The sequence below is a fragment of the Tachypleus tridentatus genome, chromosome 10 (assembly GCF_004210375.1).
Source record: "Tachypleus tridentatus isolate NWPU-2018 chromosome 10, ASM421037v1, whole genome shotgun sequence".
In the NCBI taxonomy this organism is placed as follows: Eukaryota; Metazoa; Arthropoda; class Merostomata; order Xiphosura; family Limulidae; genus Tachypleus; species Tachypleus tridentatus.
Genome location: NC_134834.1, coordinates 103,234,903 through 103,255,062, shown reverse-complemented (window position 1 = coordinate 103,255,062; position 20,160 = coordinate 103,234,903). Strand labels below are relative to the sequence as shown.

Sequence of the window (20,160 nt, the reverse complement as noted above, 5' to 3'; positions counted from 1 at the left end):
TAACGGAATTTTTGTTTCACTGCATAATCTGCTCAGTCTAATGAATTGGAAATATAGAAGATATTGAAACGTACAACGTGAAGAGTCATACTTTAGGTAAGAAAGGATTGGCAGTAAAGTCGGTGAATGACAGTTTTAAATGGAGATAGGAATATCTAAAAAATGTAAACTCTCTGAGTAAACAGTCCGTGTGAAGATAAATGTTGAATGGATGTGTTACAAAAGTGATTTCAGTCACACAACATGACGTGGAAGGTAGGAAATATTCCTTGATAATGTGATTCTGCAAACAACGAACCATTCTTAGCAGCCATAGTAACACCTTTTGTTTGTTGGTAAAATCTACCATAAAAGGAGAACTAATACCAGTTCGGGTGATACGGGCAGGGGGATTTAGTGAAAAACACATATCCAGATAATGTTTGAAGGTTCTCATACTATCCTTATGGGGAAATTGGTGTGTACAGTGTTTGTATGTCCACGGTAAATTCTGAGTGCACGTGTCGTATATTTTATGTAACTAAGAAACGAAACGATGGACTCAAGGACGTCAATAAAAGACGAAATTAATTCGTTGAAGCAGTTACAGGTGGAAATAACTGAACGACCAGGGTTTGCTGGTTTATGAATCTTATGGATGTAAACTTTTGGGATTATGGGATAACTAACATGAGATTGATAGCATCCAATAGCAAGTTACCTTTTTAATCAAATAATTAATGGCAGTTTGTAGCTCAATCACTAGTTAAGAGATGGTATTGTTAAAATTACTATCGGATAGTTGTTTCTCAATTTTAACAAGGTACAGATATTTACGTCATACTACCACAGTGCCACCTTTATCAGAAGGTTTAATAATTATGTTTTGTTGCTTGGAAAATGTTGGTGAGGTTTTGTATTTATCAGGAGTTAGGTTACTGTGTTTAGGTTTACTTAGTAAACTCAATTTGTCTATATCGTTACGGCAGTTTTGTACAAAATATTCTAAGCTTTTGAATGTTCCAGATGCTGGGCCCACCAAGGGGAATCAAACCTCTGATTTTAGCGTTGTAAATCCGTAGACTTATCGCTCTACTAGCGGTGGGCTTTACAGCGGAAGTCTTCATTAAGAAATGAATTGGTATGTGGTTCTGATATGTAGCTGGCACCACATTTCAAAGGTATTTGGAGAAAGTGGGGTTGTTGATCCACGACTTATAGGTGCACCCTCTTTTGGTCTCCACCCCGTTCACTTTATTAATCCGTTTTTGTTCCCTTTATATTATTTTGTTTTCATAGCTGTTCATCCCTCCTATTCAGTTCTTATACCTTCCCCGATGCAAGTGTTCATCTATGTTCTTACACTGTTGCCTGTTGTTGTTTAACACTTCTGTTTTTATTTAGTTTATTTGCAGAAATTAACTGTATTTATACGTTTTTATACTTTTATTGTTATAATTTATATGCTTTATCCTTTAGCTTCATTTGTAGCTTCGGGAACATATTCTACAGCCTTAAAACCATGTGTTATTTGTTCTTTCAACCTAACCCTTATGTTAACAATTTCATTGCTACTGTTAACCTGATGAAGGGCTTTTGCCTGTAACGTCGGTTCGCTATGTTATTAACAAAGTTATTTTACTTTTGATTTTCACAACTACTGTATATTCTGCTTGGCTAATATATATATATATTAGAAATTGTTAAACTAACTGATTTTATCCAATTTTTATTCTATGAATAGACCACAAATTCGTTTTATGAATGGTCTAAATTTCAATTGGATCACAAATAAGTTTACCTGTTTGACTGCGTCGACTTTAACTTGTCTGTCTCTTTGTTATTCAAACTTAATTTCGGAAAATATATTTCAGAAGGCTATAAAATGTGAGGTTATGGTGTACTATGGATGGGGGTTAAAATACTTCCCCCGTCCGGACTGTGCGCTAGGTGTAACAAAATTACAGTGTCAATACTGAAATCACAACCAGGAGTTAACTGTTAACATTAACTTTTAACTATTACCAGAATGACAACACTGATATAGTCACAGGTACCAGACAAATAATAACAACACTGATACAGTCACAAGTACCAGACGTATAATAACAATATTGGTATAGTCATTTTATAATAAATAATAATAATAATAACAGTCACTTTATGCAATAAAATACTGATATAATAATACAACAAATGTCATGTTGAAACAAAAACACATCATTGACTGATGTGGTACAACTAAAGTAATGCTATAAATAACATGTTAGAACATAAAGATACATCACGGATACATGTGGTACAACTAAAGTAAGGCTAGAAATAACATGTTGGAACATAAAGATACATCATGGATACAAGTGGCGCAATACAGTACCATAATAAAAACCCATTCAGAGAATTATTGAAGCTGAATATAATACGCTACAGAAACAGATAGAAGATAACTCTAAATACATAATGTTGCAAATAAATGTGATGCTCGTCAATATTGTTGTGATGTGGTATTACAAACATCCTTTTTTACAATTACACATTCTCACATGAACCCATGTTTGTCTGATGTGGTTATAATGAAGATAATACTACAAATTACAATAGAATAAATCATTATAATTGTGATTAAAATTTTAACAAGAATATGATGTACACCCTTGTGCGAATTAATTGAAACAAGACGGAAAATTACGATTTTTTCAATTTTTTGCGTTTTATTTCTGAGAATCCAAAAATTACTCACAAATTAATACATAATATGACCACCTTTATTTTTCAGAAGATCATTAATCTGCTTTGACATCGAGTCCACGAGTTGACTGCAATCTTTACTAATTTTTGGATCGTGGTACCACACCTCAATTATAGCCTCAATTAGCTTATCTTTTGTAGAACAGTCTTTTCCCCAAAGTCTTCCTTTAAAAATCGCCCAAAGATTTTCAAAAGGATTTAAGTCCGGAGAGTTTCCAGGCCAGTCCAACGCCTTTATTCGCGTTGTAGTCATAAAATTCTTCACAAGTTTCGATGTGTGTCCCGGAAGCCAGATCTTGCTGAAAAATGCCAGATCCATCTGGAAATCTCTTTTTCAATTCTGGAACGACTCTTCCCTGCAAAACTTCGATGTACTATTGTCCTCGCATCATACTTTCTACGATATGTAAGTTTCCGACGCCATAGTAGCTGAAAAAGCCCAAAAACATCTTCTTCAAGGGATGTTTTACAAACTGATTAATATGAAATTCTCGAAGATTCTCACCTGGAGATCTACGAACATGCAGACTTCTTTGACCCTGTACGAAGAAACGAGTCTCGTCACGGAAGAACACCTTCCTCCATTGTTCTTGCGTCCAGTTCTTGTATTTCAGATCCCATTGATACCGTTTTTTATTCATTGAGTTGGTAAAAAGTTGTTTTTTGACTGGTCTCCTTGCCCTTCTAACGCAATTTCGAATGACGTAATATTCCTCAAACTTTCGTCATATATCCCAAAAATAGATCGACCGTACTGAAAAACACAGCGAATGATGCCGTCTGTGTGAAAAAAAATGACTATTAAAGGAAATCAGCAGGTCCAGCAAGCCTACACCGTTTGCCATGCTAAATATATTGTAAAATGACCATTTGTTTCAATTAATTTGCACAAAAGTGTAAGTTATACAATAAGCTTCTGACCAATTAAAAACTACGTTAATAAATGTCTTATGAGGAATAGGTTTCAGATCTCACTAACACAGCCAAGTTGATTGGTTCAGGAGTTGTACCTAGTACTGTACACAACAGTCCAGAGTTTTCTTTCTCGTGAGGTTTGATTTGGTTTGTTGTGAATTTCATGCAAAACCATACAAAGCCTATCTACGATAACCATCACTAATTAGTGATAGACCAGAGTGGAAACACCTAGTTAACAACAACCCTTGGGAACTTTTACTAATGAATACTGGAATTGACCGTCACATTAAAATGCCCTCACGGCTGAAAGAGTAAGCATGTTCGGTGATGGTGATTTGAGTCTCCGACCTTCTGACTGTGATTCTAGTGCTTTAATCAGACAGACCATGCCGGTTCTACCCCGAGAGAACCTGAACATATCAACTCTATCAGGCTGTATCAAAGCATATACATAAACGCCTTCCTCCTCTCCCAGTGGCACAGCGGCATGTCTCCGGACCCACACCGCTAAAAACCAGTCACTTTAAATACTGTCAAACCTAGTGCCGCAGTGGGGTGCAGCGGTAAGTCTGAAGGCTCAAAACGTTAACAATTGGGTTTCGACACCAGTGGTGAGCAGAGCACAGACAGTCTATTATGCAGCTCTATGGTTAATTACAAACCAATTACAGCTAAACCTAGTGACCTACAACTACAACCACACGTATCAATTTCGTATAGCTGATGGAAAGTAAATGAAACAACACAAAGTACTGAAATTACAGGGTGCAATAAAAGTAAACTTGCATTCTGTTTGTTGCCCAGTTTGTCAATGTCTACACTTTTATCGCTAATGTACATTAGAGTAAACAGTAATTACTGTACGTTCAGATTACACTTTTCCTTTACTATTAAAATCCATAATCTGTGAGCCTAAGACTACTTGCTAAATAGAGCATTCAGAATAACTTGACATGCACGTGCCATAGAGACTTCAAAGTGCATGACATCAGTTTTGTGTTCCAAATTCTGCAACGTCAGAGGGAGTTTCTCGATGACCTTTTGAAACATCTATAAGATCAGTAATTTCTATACTTTACTTAAAATATACATAACACGGTCTGTAACGTTTTTATTAAGATATGTAGCCTGGTATCTTTATTAAGATAAGTATAGCCTGGGCTCTATTGTTTTTATTGAGACATTTATAGCCCAGCCTCAAGTGTTTTTATTGAGATACATATAATTGTTTCTAGTGTCTTATTAAAGTATTTTTGGCTAGTCTCTTGTGCGTTTTACTAAGATATTTATAGCCTAGTTTATAGCGTTTTATTAAGATATACATAACACAGTCTAATATTTTTATTAAGATATATAGCCTAGTATCTAGTATCTTTATTAAGATATGTATAGCCTAGGCTCTACTGTTTTTATCGAGATATTTATAGCCCAGTCTCTAATGTTTCTATTAAGATACGTAGAGTCGATATTCTAGTGCTTTATTCAGATATTAAACCTAGTCTCTCTGTTTTTCGTTACGATATTTATAGCCCAGTCTTACAGTGTTTTCAATTATATATTTACAACTTAGTCCAGAGTGCTTTAATTAAGATATACAGCCTATTCTCTAGTGATTTTATTAAGATAAATATCCTAATCTCTAGAGTTTATTAATATATTTATAGCCTATTACTTAATTGGATTAGATATATAGCCTAAGTTTTAGTGTTTCTATTAAGATATTTACAACCTAGTCTAGAGTGCTTTTATTAAGATATATATAGCCCATTCTTCAGCATTTTTATTAAGATATTAGCTTAGGCTCAAGTATTTTTATCATAATATCCATCATCCAATCTCTAGTAATTTTATTAAAATATATATCATAGCCTCTAATGTTTTTAAAGAGGTAAACAGTATACTCTACACTGTTGTTATTAAGACATATAGCCTAGTCTCTGGCGATTGCATTTACATGTATAGCCTAGTTTCTACTTGTTTTTATCAAGATACATATATCCTGTGCTCTAGCACGTTCATTACAATATTTATATCATAAATTAAGATATATAGAATATTTGAAGATCTTGAAAGATAAACCACTTTCTGTATCCATCATTTGTCCCTTAATTTGTATACAAGTTCAAAATGACATTGAGATAAAAAGAAACATATCTCCTCATGCAGTTAGTAAAACCGAACAAACCACCAGATTTTCAGTATCAAGCAACAAATTTTGATGCAAACTTCCTTTATCTTCACAGAGTAAACTGAAGAATCTCGCATAGTGGTCTTGATTTTACAAAATTAACTATTTTTATGACATCACCCAATACCTTTCTTTAAGTCTTTTGGCATTCATTTCATCGTAAGTGTACGACAATGATGACAGCAGTGGATACTATCGATGTTCGGGTGTTGTTTTTTATGCGTGCCACTGCGTCTGAAAATTTTCCTATCACAGCTGCAGCGCCGTCAGTGCAAACTGGATCTCATGTTCTTCCGTAAATAAATCGATCAGTTTAAATAATTATTCGCCTGTTGTTTGAGTAGGCAGAGGTTTTCAAATTAGTATGTCTTCTTCAAAACTAGCTTCGTGAATATAGCGAACAAACACAAGCAACATCGCATAACCTGCGACATCTGTTGATTCATCCACCTGAAGCGATAAAGTTCGACTCGCTTTTACTCGCAGCTAAATAAATAAAAAAGAAACAAAGTCACACCGTCTTAATAAAACAACAGCTAAAGAAACAAAGAGAAACCGTCTTAGTAAAACTACAGCTAATGTTACAAAGAGAAACCGTCTAATTGAAACAGCAGCTAAAGAAGCAAAGTCACATCTTAGTAAAACAGTTAAAGAAACAAAGTCACACCGCCTAAATAAAACAACAGTTAAAGAAACAGTCACATCTTCTTAGTAAAACAACAGCTAATGTTACAAAGAGAAACCGTCTTAGTAAAACAACAGCTAATGTAACAAAGAAATATCTGTAAAACTAATAAGTGGGCAGGATTTATGTAAGATCCATATCAAACATCTTCAGTCATCCGTGTATTCGTGGTTGATTTGACTATTGTTTTTATTCTCAACAAGCTAGAACAACTGTTACGAAGTTCAAGCAGAAGAAACCCACAAGTCTCTCTCTGAAGAAAGAAATGTATGTAAAAGGATAATTTTCTGCTCAGTGATGTCGAGAAAACCCACTTCTATAGAAAAATATATATGTAAAGTGTGAACCTGACGATGACCGAAGAAGGTCGAAACGTTGTTCGCTCCTCTACGTAAAAAATTTTCTCAACCCAAACGAGCCGTTACTACACATAAATTTTCTGCTCAATGAAGAACGAACACTCATGGTAGGAGAAGAAACAATTAAAAATTACAAAGGCTGTACACTGCCTTTCTGACTGTCTATAAGCATTTGATTAATGTGAAAAAGCAAGTGAAAGGCTAAAAAATATCAGAAAATTCATGTGACCAATGATGAGGAGGATGAATTCTCCATGACGCATGATAGAGGGAATGGAGAGTCTGCTTTCTAACTATATTAGTCAATGGATTAGTGTCCCCCTTTCCTACTGAACGTTTCTAACTACATTAGTCAATGGATTAGTGTCCCCCCTTTCATACTGAACGTTTCTAACTACATTAGTCAATGGATTAGTGTCCGCCCCTTTCATATTGAACGTTTCTAACTACATTAGTCAATGGATTAGTGTCCCCCCTTTCATACTGAACGTTTCTAACTACATTAGTCAATGGATTAGTGTCCCCTTTCATACTGAACGTTTCTAACTACATTAGTCAATGGATTAGTGTCCCCTTTCATACTGAACGTTTCTAACTACATTAGTCAATGGATTAGTGTCCGCCCCTTTCATATTGAACGTTTCTAACTACATTAGTCAATGGATTAGTGTCCCCTTTCATACTGAACGTTTCTAACTACATTAGTCAATGGATTAGTGTCCCCCCCTTTCATACTTAACGTTTCTAACTACATTAGTCAATGGATTAGTGTCCCCCCCTTTCATACTGAACGTTTCTAACTACATTAGTCAATGGATTAGTGTCCCCCCTTTCATACTGAACGTTTCTAACTACATTAGTCAATGGATTAGTGTCCCCCCTTTCCTACTGAACGTTTTTAACTACATTAGTCAATGGATTAGTGCCCCCCCTTTCTTACTGAACGTTTTTATGCCCATAATTCGAAGCTGTTACTATCATTAACTTCCCTTAGTGAAGAATACAACATGGTAAAGTCGTATTTGTATCTTACTCTGTATGATTCCAAGGATACGTAGTATCTTACTAACACAACAGCAAGACGAAAGCAGAATACAATGAAGACAGTGGAAGATACGGAAGAGCGCCTAAAAACAAAAGATAATATCCAAGCAGTTCAGAAAGAGCGAATTGGAGTCGGTATGAAAGCAATAAAATGATCTGGAAGTGCAATTGATGCTGACAATAGAAAGATGATTGGCGACATCATACACCGATACAAAGAGAAGTAACTAAAGCAGCTGGTACGTCTCGACAGCAGCAGTGGACAGTGTGTGAAGAACCGAAACGGTCTGTAGAACTGTTGGTGTTTTAGTCTGCTGTTGATTCCAGATATTTCTAAGAGGTAAACAGACAACTGAGGAGAAATTTGGGAAAATGACCCATCAAGACAAATTGCAATAAGTTGCGAAGTCACACAAATTAAAGGTCTTCACATTCAGACATACAATCTGGTTCTGGAGAGAATCGAGGAAGTGAGTGTACAACACGAAACCACATTCTACTAAAAGCTAATGATTGGAAGTTGTCAACAGACTTAGACACGCTGACTGTCTTTCTTCAGATAGCTGCTACTGTGAGACAATAACTGGAAGTTGTCAGTGGACTTAGACACGCAAATGGTCTTCCTACATGTGATCGTGACTACTGACCACATACCCTATATTTTATTATGGTCAGAGAGGAGGAGAACTGTCTCGTTAAGTGAACTGATAGTCTCAGAAAGATAAAATAGGTGTAGCACGTAAGTACAAAATTCACCAATGATGTGTCTGAGACCTTTGGCGCTTGAAGAAAGGATGTGTAAACGACCCACTGTCTGGCGATTAAAACAGGGTGAAAAGGATACGCAGGCAACACGTTCACCTCTTTTATGACCATGATGGGTGTATGTAAAAAATCCAAGAAGAAAGTAAAAAAGGAGATCCACAGAAGGCTGATAAATCATTTTTCTGGTTTCACAAAAAGTACAAAACGAATGCACTGAGATAGTGAAAACACGCCTGCCAAATACATGAAGAATGTTCATAAGATCGAAAAGGAGCATAATGAGCAAACAATGGTGGTTCCCTGGTCTTTACTGCTTGGTTCACCCTTCACGTGGGTGGTCATCTAAAGGATAAAAGACCGAGACGATTGGTGAGGGTTCTTTCCCTGAGGATTTATGTGAAGATCGACTTTTTTAAAACAGTTTTATTACTAACATGTTATTTTTTAAAATTTACACTGTTGAGCTGTGAAAGAATATAAAGACAGACATATATAAAGGAAATACCTTACAATCATATTATTTGTAAACCATGACAGAAATTATAGTGGCATTCACAGCAGTCCAACAATATTCTTATTCGGCAAAATCAAAAAGGACATTTTAAATTAGTATCAAAACTTTTGATTTTTTAAAAAATTAAACTGGGATTATTAAAAAAATAAGTGTATTACATCTGCAAGGTTTGTTTACAAGGTTGTTTAGATGTAAAAATAAAGTAATTTCTATAACAAAATTATAGGTTGCAACATCTGGACTGAAATATAATTGTTTAGGATATATGTGTGCAAAGCGGCTATCTGCAGAAGTAGTCCCAGTATAACCAAACATATCAGAGGATATATGTGCAAAGCGGCTATCTGCAGAAGTAGTCCCAGTATAACCAAACATATCAGAGGATATATGTGCAAAGCGGCTATCTGCAGAAGTAGTCCCAGTATAACCAAACATATCAGAGGATATATGTGCAAAGCGGCTATCTGCAGAAGTAGTCCCAGCATAACCAAACATATCAGATTTATTTTACTTTTATGATGTACGATTAAACGAGAAAGAGTCAAAACGTAAATAATTCTGGAAGTTCCAAAAAGTGCACGCATTTGAAAGAACTGTTTCATCCACAGATGGCCTTGGCTGTCCAACTATTCCAGCACAGAGAGTAAACTATGTGTTCCTCATGCTTTAGTTTAATAAAATAAAAAGTTAAATTTCCTGTCGTAGTTAAAGTATTCACAAATCTGGGAGTATGTTTGCTTTAAAAAATAAAACTTTGTGGATTTTTAATTTAATATCTAAGTCTTTAACGTATTAACTGTGTGTTATATATGATGTCACCATGTGTAACTGGTGGGTAACGACATTTTTGGATATAAAAAGTCACAGAAACGTTTTCTTTTCCTGATTCTAGCTCTGCCCGAAACCCAGTCACTTATTGGCATATAATCGTGTTCTCTTGCAAGAAATATTAGCTAGTGGTGTCCCAGACTTGAAGCCCATTATTCCTGTTTACGAATTGGATAATGGCTCGGGGAACCCCACCCTTGCACCTCAGCTGTAGTGGAAGAAGACCATGTCGTTGGTAAGTGACATGTGCAACCTAGCTTTATTTATTGCATTTTTTATAAGACGTCAGGCTGTCGTCTGTTAGGCAGGTATTGGTAACTTTATGACTTGAACTTTGCTATAAACGTATGGTAAGAAACATTTTAGTTTTCCCTATAACTTTACTTTTGTTTTCATGCTAAATTTTGGATATAACACACAATGCAAGATGTTTTTAAACCATTCAGATTAGGTTTCACTTTAATATTTTAGTGTGGTAGGTTAACCTTGCGGGGTGGAGGCCCCCACTACAATGATGAGAAATAGCACACTGAAGTTGCACTTTCTTCTTCCCGGTCCAACAAATATGTCTTTCTTTGTTTTCATGTTGTGTTTATCTTTGTTTTGTTATTAAGAATTATAGTTGCAACTGTTTTCTTCAGTCAACAGTTCACAGATTAACGAGCCCTCACAGATATCCGTCGGACCTCCAGTTATCGGTCCCTACTCTGAGTCGGCGAGAGTGTACCACAATTGTACCAACACATGTGCACATAATGCGAGAATAACACCACTTTTTGTAAAACACACCTAGATATAATAAATAGCGAGGTAATACGATACGATTATTAAAGCATTTTATCTTCTGCTATAACCTTGGTATTAATACAGTTTTACTTTTAGAAAAGTAAATTGCCAATCAGTCACATGTATTGAATGGTAAGAACAATTCTTTCTATTCTTCTGGCTTCTTGCTTTCAAATTAGCCTCTGTATGTAAGGTTATGTTTAAAAATAATGTTAGCTTATTTTACATCATCGCTGTCACTCTTTAGTCCTTTCTATAAAGAAAAGAAATGTGGTACCTTTCTTTTAGTACTATGGAATATAAAGGTTTATAGACGAAAATCTATTTACCTTCATCCATTTCTAAATATTTACGACATAAAACAATATTTCGTTAAATGCGATAGTTCTATTTTTCAGATCTGGCAATACTGGTGCACTGAATTTTAATTTATTTGTTTGTTGTTAAGCCACACAATGTGCCATATGCACTGTGCTAACCACAGATATCTAAACACGGTTTTTATCCTTCTTAGTTACCGCTGAGCCACCAGACGTTCCACTAGTTTTGAACTTGTGAACTAGAAGAAAACTAACTAGTCAATAGTATCTACATTCTAACTCTTGGAATACCCTAATCGAACAGTACAATTTGAATGTCACTCTTATCACACACCTACGGCCATAAAATAGGAAGAACTCTTATAATTATTTTTTGCAAACTGGAATACAAGCCCTTGTCTTTAACACACAAAGGGTAGAAAGAATTAATCTCAACCTATTTAGGTTATGCATAATAAAATATTCCTTATATCAAAAGACTGTTTTATAACGTGAAAATGTTTTTAGTAACACAATTAAACAAGTTTTAACACTTAAAACTTTATAATCTAAACATCTTCCAAAATCCTGTAACTATTTAACCACTTATACCAGTTAACAACATTTCACAATAACTGATATGTTTTAATTTATGTCACTTACTAAGCCTAGTTTTTATGTAGTAGATATTAACGAAAATATTCGCTGAAGTGTAAATAAAAACCAAAATACACGAATTGTTCGTCAAACAAAGACCCATCGAAAGTGTTATTATTTGAGACTACCTATAACTACATGACAAAAAGTGTTACTGAGACAACCTATAACCGCCTGACCAAAAGTGTTATTATTTAAGACAACCTTTAACGACCTGACAAAAAAAGTGTTATTGTGAGGCTACCTATAACCGCCTGACCAAAAGTGTTATTATTTAAGACAACCTTTAACGACCTGACCAAAAAAAGTGTTATTGTGAGGCTACCTATAACGACCTGACAAAAAGTGTGATTACTTGAGACTATCGTGTCATAACGACCTTACAGAAATGTTAAACGTTATAGTTTCATCGTTGTATTTTATAGGAACATTGACAGTGTATGAAGTGTTACTAATATGTGGTATGTATGTTGAAGTAGCAACATGGATGTTGTGGAGTTGCAGAGACATAGACGAGAGGGGGAAACACTGCAAGGTCCTGTCGACTTGCAGAGTCATGAACAAGGAGCAAGCTGTATAAGGTCTTGAGAAGTGATGGACAAAGGGACAAACACTGCACACTCCTGTGGAACTGGAGGGTCATGAACAACCGGACAAGCACTCATGGTCCTGTGGAGTTACAGGGGCATGGACAAAATGGCAAACACTGCAAGGTCCAGTGGAGTTGAAGGGGCATGGACAAAGGGATAAGGACTGTATAGTCCTGTGAAGATATACATCATAAAATAACAAACCTGCAACAGGTAGGTAAAAAGTAAATTAAACAGCACCCCACTGATTATACATAAAATAAGAAATCTGAAACATGCGGGTACAAAGTAAATTAAACAGCACCCCACTGATTATACATAAAATAAGAAATCTGAAACATGTGGATAGAAAGTAAATTAAACAGCACCCCACTGATTATACATAAAATAACAAACCTGAAACAGGAGAGTGCAAAGTAAATTAAACAGCACCACACTGATTATACATAAAATAACAAACCTGAAACAGGAGAGTGCAAAGTAAATTAAACAGCACCCCATTGATTATACATAAAATGACAAACCTGAAACAGGAGAGTAAAAAGTTAATTAAACAGCATCCCACTGATTATACATAAAATAACAAACCTGAAACAGGAGAGTGCAAAGTAAATTAAACAGCACCCCACTGATTATACATAAAATAAGAAATCTGAAACATGTGGGTAGAAAGTAAATTAAACAGCACCCCACTGATTATGCTGTTTTAGTGTCAACAAAATTCCAGATAATTCGATCCTCTACACAAACTACGTAATATACGGTACTGTCGTAACATCGAATACAAGAAATACATGTAGCAATTCACCACAAGATCAGATAACAGTAACCGCGAATCCCTAATGTGGGGACATGTTTAAGTTAGTAAAAGTTCCGGTGCTGATAAAACTGAATGTATTTCGTAAATAAGTTTTTTCCACATTCACATCACAAGGTAAACACGATTCACTTAGAATCTCAAGGTCAACAAGTTAAGAAAAACTGACCTTATAAGTTTGACAAACTCTACACTTACAGTTTTTCAATGTTTGTCTATAAGTTAAAAAACTGTCAGTATTTTCAACTTAGTAAATTAAATAAGGAAACAGATGAACTTGTAATAATGTATAAATTATAATAAGGTAAGTCTACCAAAATTAGACTGTTAATACCAGGACTTATATCTGTGAAATATAGTAAAGAAGCAAAGCCAAACGTCCAAAGTGACGGGAAACGTTTATCTATCAATTTAAATTACACTATGTAACAAAATTTTTACTTTTCTTGTTCCTGGACAGAAAGTGTTATTTCCCAATTGCTTATGTCTAAAGTAAATGAAAAATACCTATTTTTTTCTCTTCAAACTTTGATTTTGTGACCTGGGAGCGTATAACAAAAGCATGATGGGAGACAATATTTGGGGCTGATACGTGAAAGTGATTTACATTACAGTCGCAAATCTCAAAAAACTACTAACGTCTAAACATTTTTGTATAACTTTAGTATAAATACATGTATATCTTGATTCATATGTTGTTTTATTAAGACCTTATGTAAATAAAAATGTGCAAATTTGTCCGTTATTACGTATAAAAGTTAATTTCTAAATTTCATTATCCATTACAACATAAGCAATTAAGAAATAATACATACTATCCAGGAACAAACTTTGTGTTATTCCACGTACTTTAAAACAGGTTAATTATGTCACAGTCTTGGTTTCACTCACAGTCAGAGCTACTTGTACTGTCCACTGTGAAAAGTAATTGCTGAGTATTTCAGTCATGTTAAGAACCACTTAACAACAACGTACGACACATTTTTATTAAGATACGTCACACTTTGAAATGTGAATGATAGTGTCATTAATTCCTAACAATTGATGTGGAATATCAGGCTTGTGAAATTAAACTGTATATAGAAACATGTGTCGAAAAATAGTCAAAACAACAGAGAGACATAGACTGAGTGATAGTGACATTGAAAACGGACCTTGCAAAATTAATCAAGCATGTGAACCTGAATGGCCCTAAGCAGCAGAGGAAACAGAACTTAAACAGACTGAGTGAGCTATACCGCTAACAGGAATCGCCGTTAGATGCCCCCCCCCCTCATGTTGAATCAACAGTAGTCTTGGAGATTACAATGCAATAGCCCAATGTGCAGCTTTGCGCTTAACAACAAAAACTGTTACTTTCACACTAATTCTACAGGACTGAGTACAAGTGTATCTCTAATGAGCAGTTGCCGCCCACTTCACAGTTAAATCAGTATAATACTTTACTCAAACTACGTATATCTAAGGGCTAAATTGGCTATATTAAAACTATTCTGACTATGCTAATTAGCAAGTCACGTGACAGAACAAAATGTACCAGAACCACATCTTTAAATTGTTCAGTGTTTACTAGTTTGCGTCACACCAATGAAAACATTACTTTAAGAATATACAACAGCTCTTTGCCAGACAAAATATTCATACAAGTCATTATGATGTATTAATTCCATTAAAAACAAAGGAATATGGGTGAGCCTGGAGCACTGGGCCCACCCAGAGAGAGATATGAAATAATCCATATCTCAGTCTTGGTAAAAAATAAATAAATAATAAAAAGTGCAGGGTCTCCTAATAAGCCACAAAATTAAAGGCAAATGTCAAAAGCCACCCACGGTCTGCCACAATACACTACATTGAAGGATCTCCGCCTCGAAACGCCGTCAGTAGACCTTGAGTACAGCAAGATAAGGCTTACAGTCATATCTCTCGTTCTTTAAGCAGATGGAAAATGAAACAGGTACCATAAGAAGCCATACCGGTTACGTAGAGAGACGAGACCGACTGTATGTTTTTCTGAATGTCCGGTCTGTTAAAACGAGCGCTAGCAAACCGTTATCCTCATACACTACGACATCCTAACGAGAACTGGTATTGATGGAAAAGCTCGTCGGCACTTGTCACAGCAGATGTATCATAGTATGGTCGACTTAACGCATTTTTTTACTTTCACTTCTAAGTTGTTAAATTGGTTGGCTGGTTGGTTTGGTGTTTTATGGTGCAAAGCAACAAGGCTATCTGCGCCACACATCCGGTAAAAAGTTAAAATTAAAGTAAAATTATTAAAATTCATAAAAGAAAATAAAGGTAAAACAAAACAAAGTTTAATTTTTGAATTATAAATACAAATAGCATTAAATCCAATTTTTACATCTATTCTACAGCGGAAAAAAAAACTACAGTAATACAAGCTGTAAAGGACTTTCTGTAGTGTAACTGTAATTATCATATCTCGCCAAGACAACTAACGGGTAAGTTCAAAAATCAGCGTTAGTCACCTGAAGTTGGCCTTTCCAGTCCTGGTTTCGAGATATTTTACGTTATAGCCGTTTTCAGAAAGTAAAGTAATACAAGTTTTGAAAGACATGTAGCAAAATGTTCATTATTATAACCCGCCAAAATGACTAACAGATAGTTCAAACAGCAGCGTTAGTCACCTGAAGTTGGTCTTTCCAGTCCTGGTTTAGAGTGATTTGACGTTATGGCCATCTTTTCATTTCAAATCCAACTAGGTGTACTATGATTCTTAAAACGTAATCACATTAAAAAAGGTCTAATGTATAAATTTAAAAACAACTGAAAACATTTCTAAGGTGGCCAGTGCCAACATCGCAAATAACACTGTCTAATGTTATGGATGAACCTTGGTACATTGGTGCATTAGTCCAAGACAAAAGAAAACAATGAGTTGAAAAACTGTGACTAATGCGTAGTCGAGTTAGAACAACTTCCTCTTTCCGATCCTTACGTAAGCAAGATAGCCAAAATCCAATAGACAGTTTTATTTGGAAAAGCTTGTTTTCACGTTGCTCACTCTAAGTCGACTGCCAACTGGCACGAAGCCGAGCCTAGAATACAGGACTATAGTCCATGTATTGCACATGCACAGCATTGATAGTGTCAGAGCAGAAAGATTTAGCTGCGGTGTCGGTGAGCCTGTTCCCGCGAATACCAACGTGGCCTGGTACCCAGAAAAACTGGATAAAAGTAAATGTTAAAGAGAAATGGGCCAGTTGGTTTTTGAATATCAGCAAGCACATGGCCAGTAAACAACTAAACGAGTCAGTATAAATCGTGCAGTTCGAGTACTGATTAGCTTCTATGTGATCTAGGGCAAGAGAAATGATATACAGTTCAGCAGTGAGCACATAAGCTGAAAAGGGGATTCTGCGCTCAACCACCAAACCACAACAAACCATGGCAGAGCCCACACAATCACCTGATTTCGAATAAATAGGAATGAAAGGATGGTTCGAAAGACGTTCAGCAAATAACGGACAGTATTTCCAATCGGGAGTGTCTGCTTTTTCTCAGACGACTTAAAGATAGGTCATATTTGGGGACTGTGATAAGCCATGGTGGGATAGGCTTACCAGCTGATACAGCAATGTTATCCAAGGACAAACCAATTCATCCAACTGCCCCTGGATACGAAGACCAAAAGGATCAATGGCAGATCGTCTATTCTGAAAAAGTATGGCCCATCGAGGAAGAAAAACACCACCCCAGGGGGGATGCTTTGGTAATGAACGAAGTTTCAAAGCATACAGTAAAGATAGTTGCAAACATCGGAGGTTCAGAGGAGATTGAACAGACTCTGTGTATAACCTCTGAATTGGAGAAGTGCAGAAAGCCCCAGTGCAGAGCTGAAGTCCCTGATGATGAACAGGATCCACCTTCTTTAAGGCCGAGCTCCTGGCAGAGCCATAGACCAGTGATCCATATTCTAGTTTCGATCGAATGAGAGCACAAAATATTTTTAGTATAGAACATTGATTGTTCCCCTAGTGGTGGAAGAGAGGACATGGAGGATGTTCAGTGCTCTTGTACATTTAACCCCTAGCTGCTTGATGTGTGGTATAAAGGTCAGCTTACGGTCAAAGATAAGCCCCAAGAACTTTGTTTCAGGAACCACAGGTAGTACAACGTCACTGATACGGAGTTCAGGGTCAGAGCGAATACCCCGTTGGCGGAAAAAGCACATGCAAACAGTTTTAGAGAGAGAAGTTAAAACCGTTTGCTGTGGTCCACTTCAGTAAATACTTGAGGGCAGTCTGTAGCTGCCCCTCAATTTTCCTCATGTTCGACGACTGACATGCGAAAGTCGTCAACATAGAGCCTGTTTGCAACGGTAAGAGGAAGTCGTTCAGTGATGGCATTAATTTTTATATTGAAAAGGGTGAGACTCAAAACACAGCCCTGAGGGACTTCAAGTTCCTGTAGAAAAGAACGAGAAAATATCGAACCCACACAAACTTGAAATCGCCTGTCCATTAAAAAAAAATCAATAGAAATGGGCAAATGACCATATAACCCATATAAATGGTTATCTCGCAAAATGCCATACCTCCATGTTGTATCATAAGCCTTCTCAATGTCAAAGAATATTGATACAAGATGTTGTCGTTTGAGATAGGCTTCTCTGATTGACGTTTCAAGTCAAATAGGTAGAGTGCTGTCGTCTGAACCCATAGTAGGTGGGCGAGAGGAGGTTGTTTGATTCGAGGAACCACACAAGACGAGCATTAACCATCATCTCTAAGGTCTTACAGAGATAGCTCGTCAAAGCAATTGGACGGTAGTTTGAAGGAATCTTGGGATCTCTTCCAGGCTTAGAGAAAGATATAACAATAGCCTAACACCAGGCATTAGGATAAACATTCTCCTGCCAGATTCAGTTAAAAAACAATCATAAGAAAAGCAAGAGATAGTTGGCGCAGCATTTCAGTGTACATCATCAGGTCCTACCCTCGTACGCCAGACCGATGAACGGCCAGTTTGAGATCCACTAGTGTAAATGGAAGATGACAGTCATAGACAATCAGCTCGAAAGGAAAGATGTGATCGCTTTACCCGAATTTTGATGGCTAAGAAGGTAGAGGATGATGAAGCAGAAGTGAAAGATACCTGGCAAAATCTTTCATGATAAGACCCAAACAAATACCGATGACTATTGCTTCCAAGGGTGGGTCAAGTGGCCAATTCAGGATGGGCACATGCTGATTAACCAAAGGTGCCACCCCTCCATGCACTCGTCCATCGAGTCATCGTTTGGCAGCTTTCAGAAATAATTTCCTGCAAGAAAAGACATACAGGATGGAAGGGAGCAATCAGTGCTTTGATGTCGTCCAGATTTGAGCATAAACCTCGACAGTTCTATTGTACCAAAGTGGCTATTTGGCGAACTGGGTGGAGAGCCCTTCTGTTTACGACTACGTCTTTTTTCTTTGTTTTTATTTGAAGGAGACCTGTCGACCTCCATGGATCCTGCCTTGGGTCGATTGGGCAGGTCTTTGTTGTTGGAAGAGGATTCCAGCGACTCAGGACGTGAACGAATGATCGTCTTGCATTTTAGGATGAGAGAAGAAAATGTATCTGAGAAAATGCCCATACCTGGAACCAAAGGAAGTGGCTGTTTGTTTGTTTGTCTGTTTGTTTTGAATTTTGCGCAAAGCTATACAAGACTATCTGCGCTGGCCGCCCCTAATTTAGCAGTGTAAGACTAAAGGGAAGGCAGCTAGTCATCACCACCCACCGCCAACTCGTGGGCTACTCTTTTACCAACCAACAGTGAGATTGACCGTAAATTATAACGCCCCCACGGCTGAAAGGGCGAGCATGTTTGGCGCGATGGGGATTCGAACCCGCGACCATCAGATTACTCGTCGAACGCTTTAACCCACCTGGCCGAGCCAGGCCCCAAAGAAATTGGATCTTGTGATTGCTGGAATGTATGTCAGAGACAGAGATAGTTGTTGATTCAATTTTTTTTTAACCATGAAGGTCAAAGAACTTGTAATTTGGTTTAAGAACGATTCTTTTGGAGGCACAGAGAGATCCCTCTGCACTCTCACTGTAGAAGTGGAACCAAGTGGTGGTCAGCAACTTTCAAGCCTCAGGGTAAGAAATGTTTTGAATCGTCTTCAAACACTTCACCTCTTTCTCTTCCAACCATTTAGAACAAAAACAAAAGTAGAACGGATAAGAGCCATTGCAACCGACGCAATCAGAGTCAGTTTCACACTCATAGGCATCGTGTCCCTTGCCACCGCAACGAGCACACGTCAAAGGAACCACGACATGATGTCTTCAAGTGACCGAACCTCTGACACTGGAAACATTTGAAAGGGTTTGGAATTATGGCCGTACCTTGCAATTAAGATAACTTGCCTAGATGGTGACACGTGGACGCGATAATTTAAATGTTAGAATGAGGACATTGGTCGCCTTCATAGTTACATCTTTGCGAGTGGAGATACGCCTCACTGCAGAAATTCCTTGGGTGGAAAACACAGCAAGAATCTCTGTCTTAGGGATGTTCTTCAAATCCCTCTCAACGATAACTCCTCGTGACGAATTCAAAAAAGCATCAGGCGTGATCTCAATAAATAAGTATATCCCCAACTGCCTTGTAATGTAGTGAGGTGTGGATGTTTCCATCAATATATCACCAGAGTAAAGCTTTTTGACTGACTTTGAAGAGCCAGCAAGTCCCTCTAGTCCCTTCTGAATGAAAAAGGGAGACATCTGTCCTAAAGGTTTGTCTGAAAGAGAATGCTGTATAAAAAATATGGAATGGGTGTTAGAGATGTTGAAGACTGCTGCTCACAATTTTCAAGACGTGGTTTTTTTTTTTACTTACGGACTGCTTTTTCACTACTTTACGTTTTTATTTGGAGAATCCATAATAAAAAAAAGAATATTTTGGTGCCCACTGACCCTACCCACCATGGAGCCCTACAAGAGGACGCACTACAATGCCAAAC

The 20,160-nt window shown here is 36.9% G+C and overlaps 1 protein-coding gene across 5 annotated transcripts in view; it reads right to left on the bottom strand.

The window, feature by feature from the left end:
• Positions 1-20,160, bottom strand: part of LOC143230005 (hypoxia-inducible factor 1-alpha-like) — a 176,416-nt gene that overhangs the window by 140,093 nt on the left and 16,163 nt on the right. Inside the window, exon 2 of one of the 5 annotated variants that reach the window (XM_076462945.1) lies at positions 5,961-6,319. The exons of the other annotated variants lie outside the window; for them this stretch is intronic. Within the exon in view, the coding sequence (XP_076319060.1) occupies positions 5,961-5,986 (26 nt within the window). The 5' untranslated portion in view covers positions 5,987-6,319. The remainder of the gene's footprint in view (positions 1-5,960; positions 6,320-20,160) is intronic. 5 annotated transcript variants of the gene reach the window in all.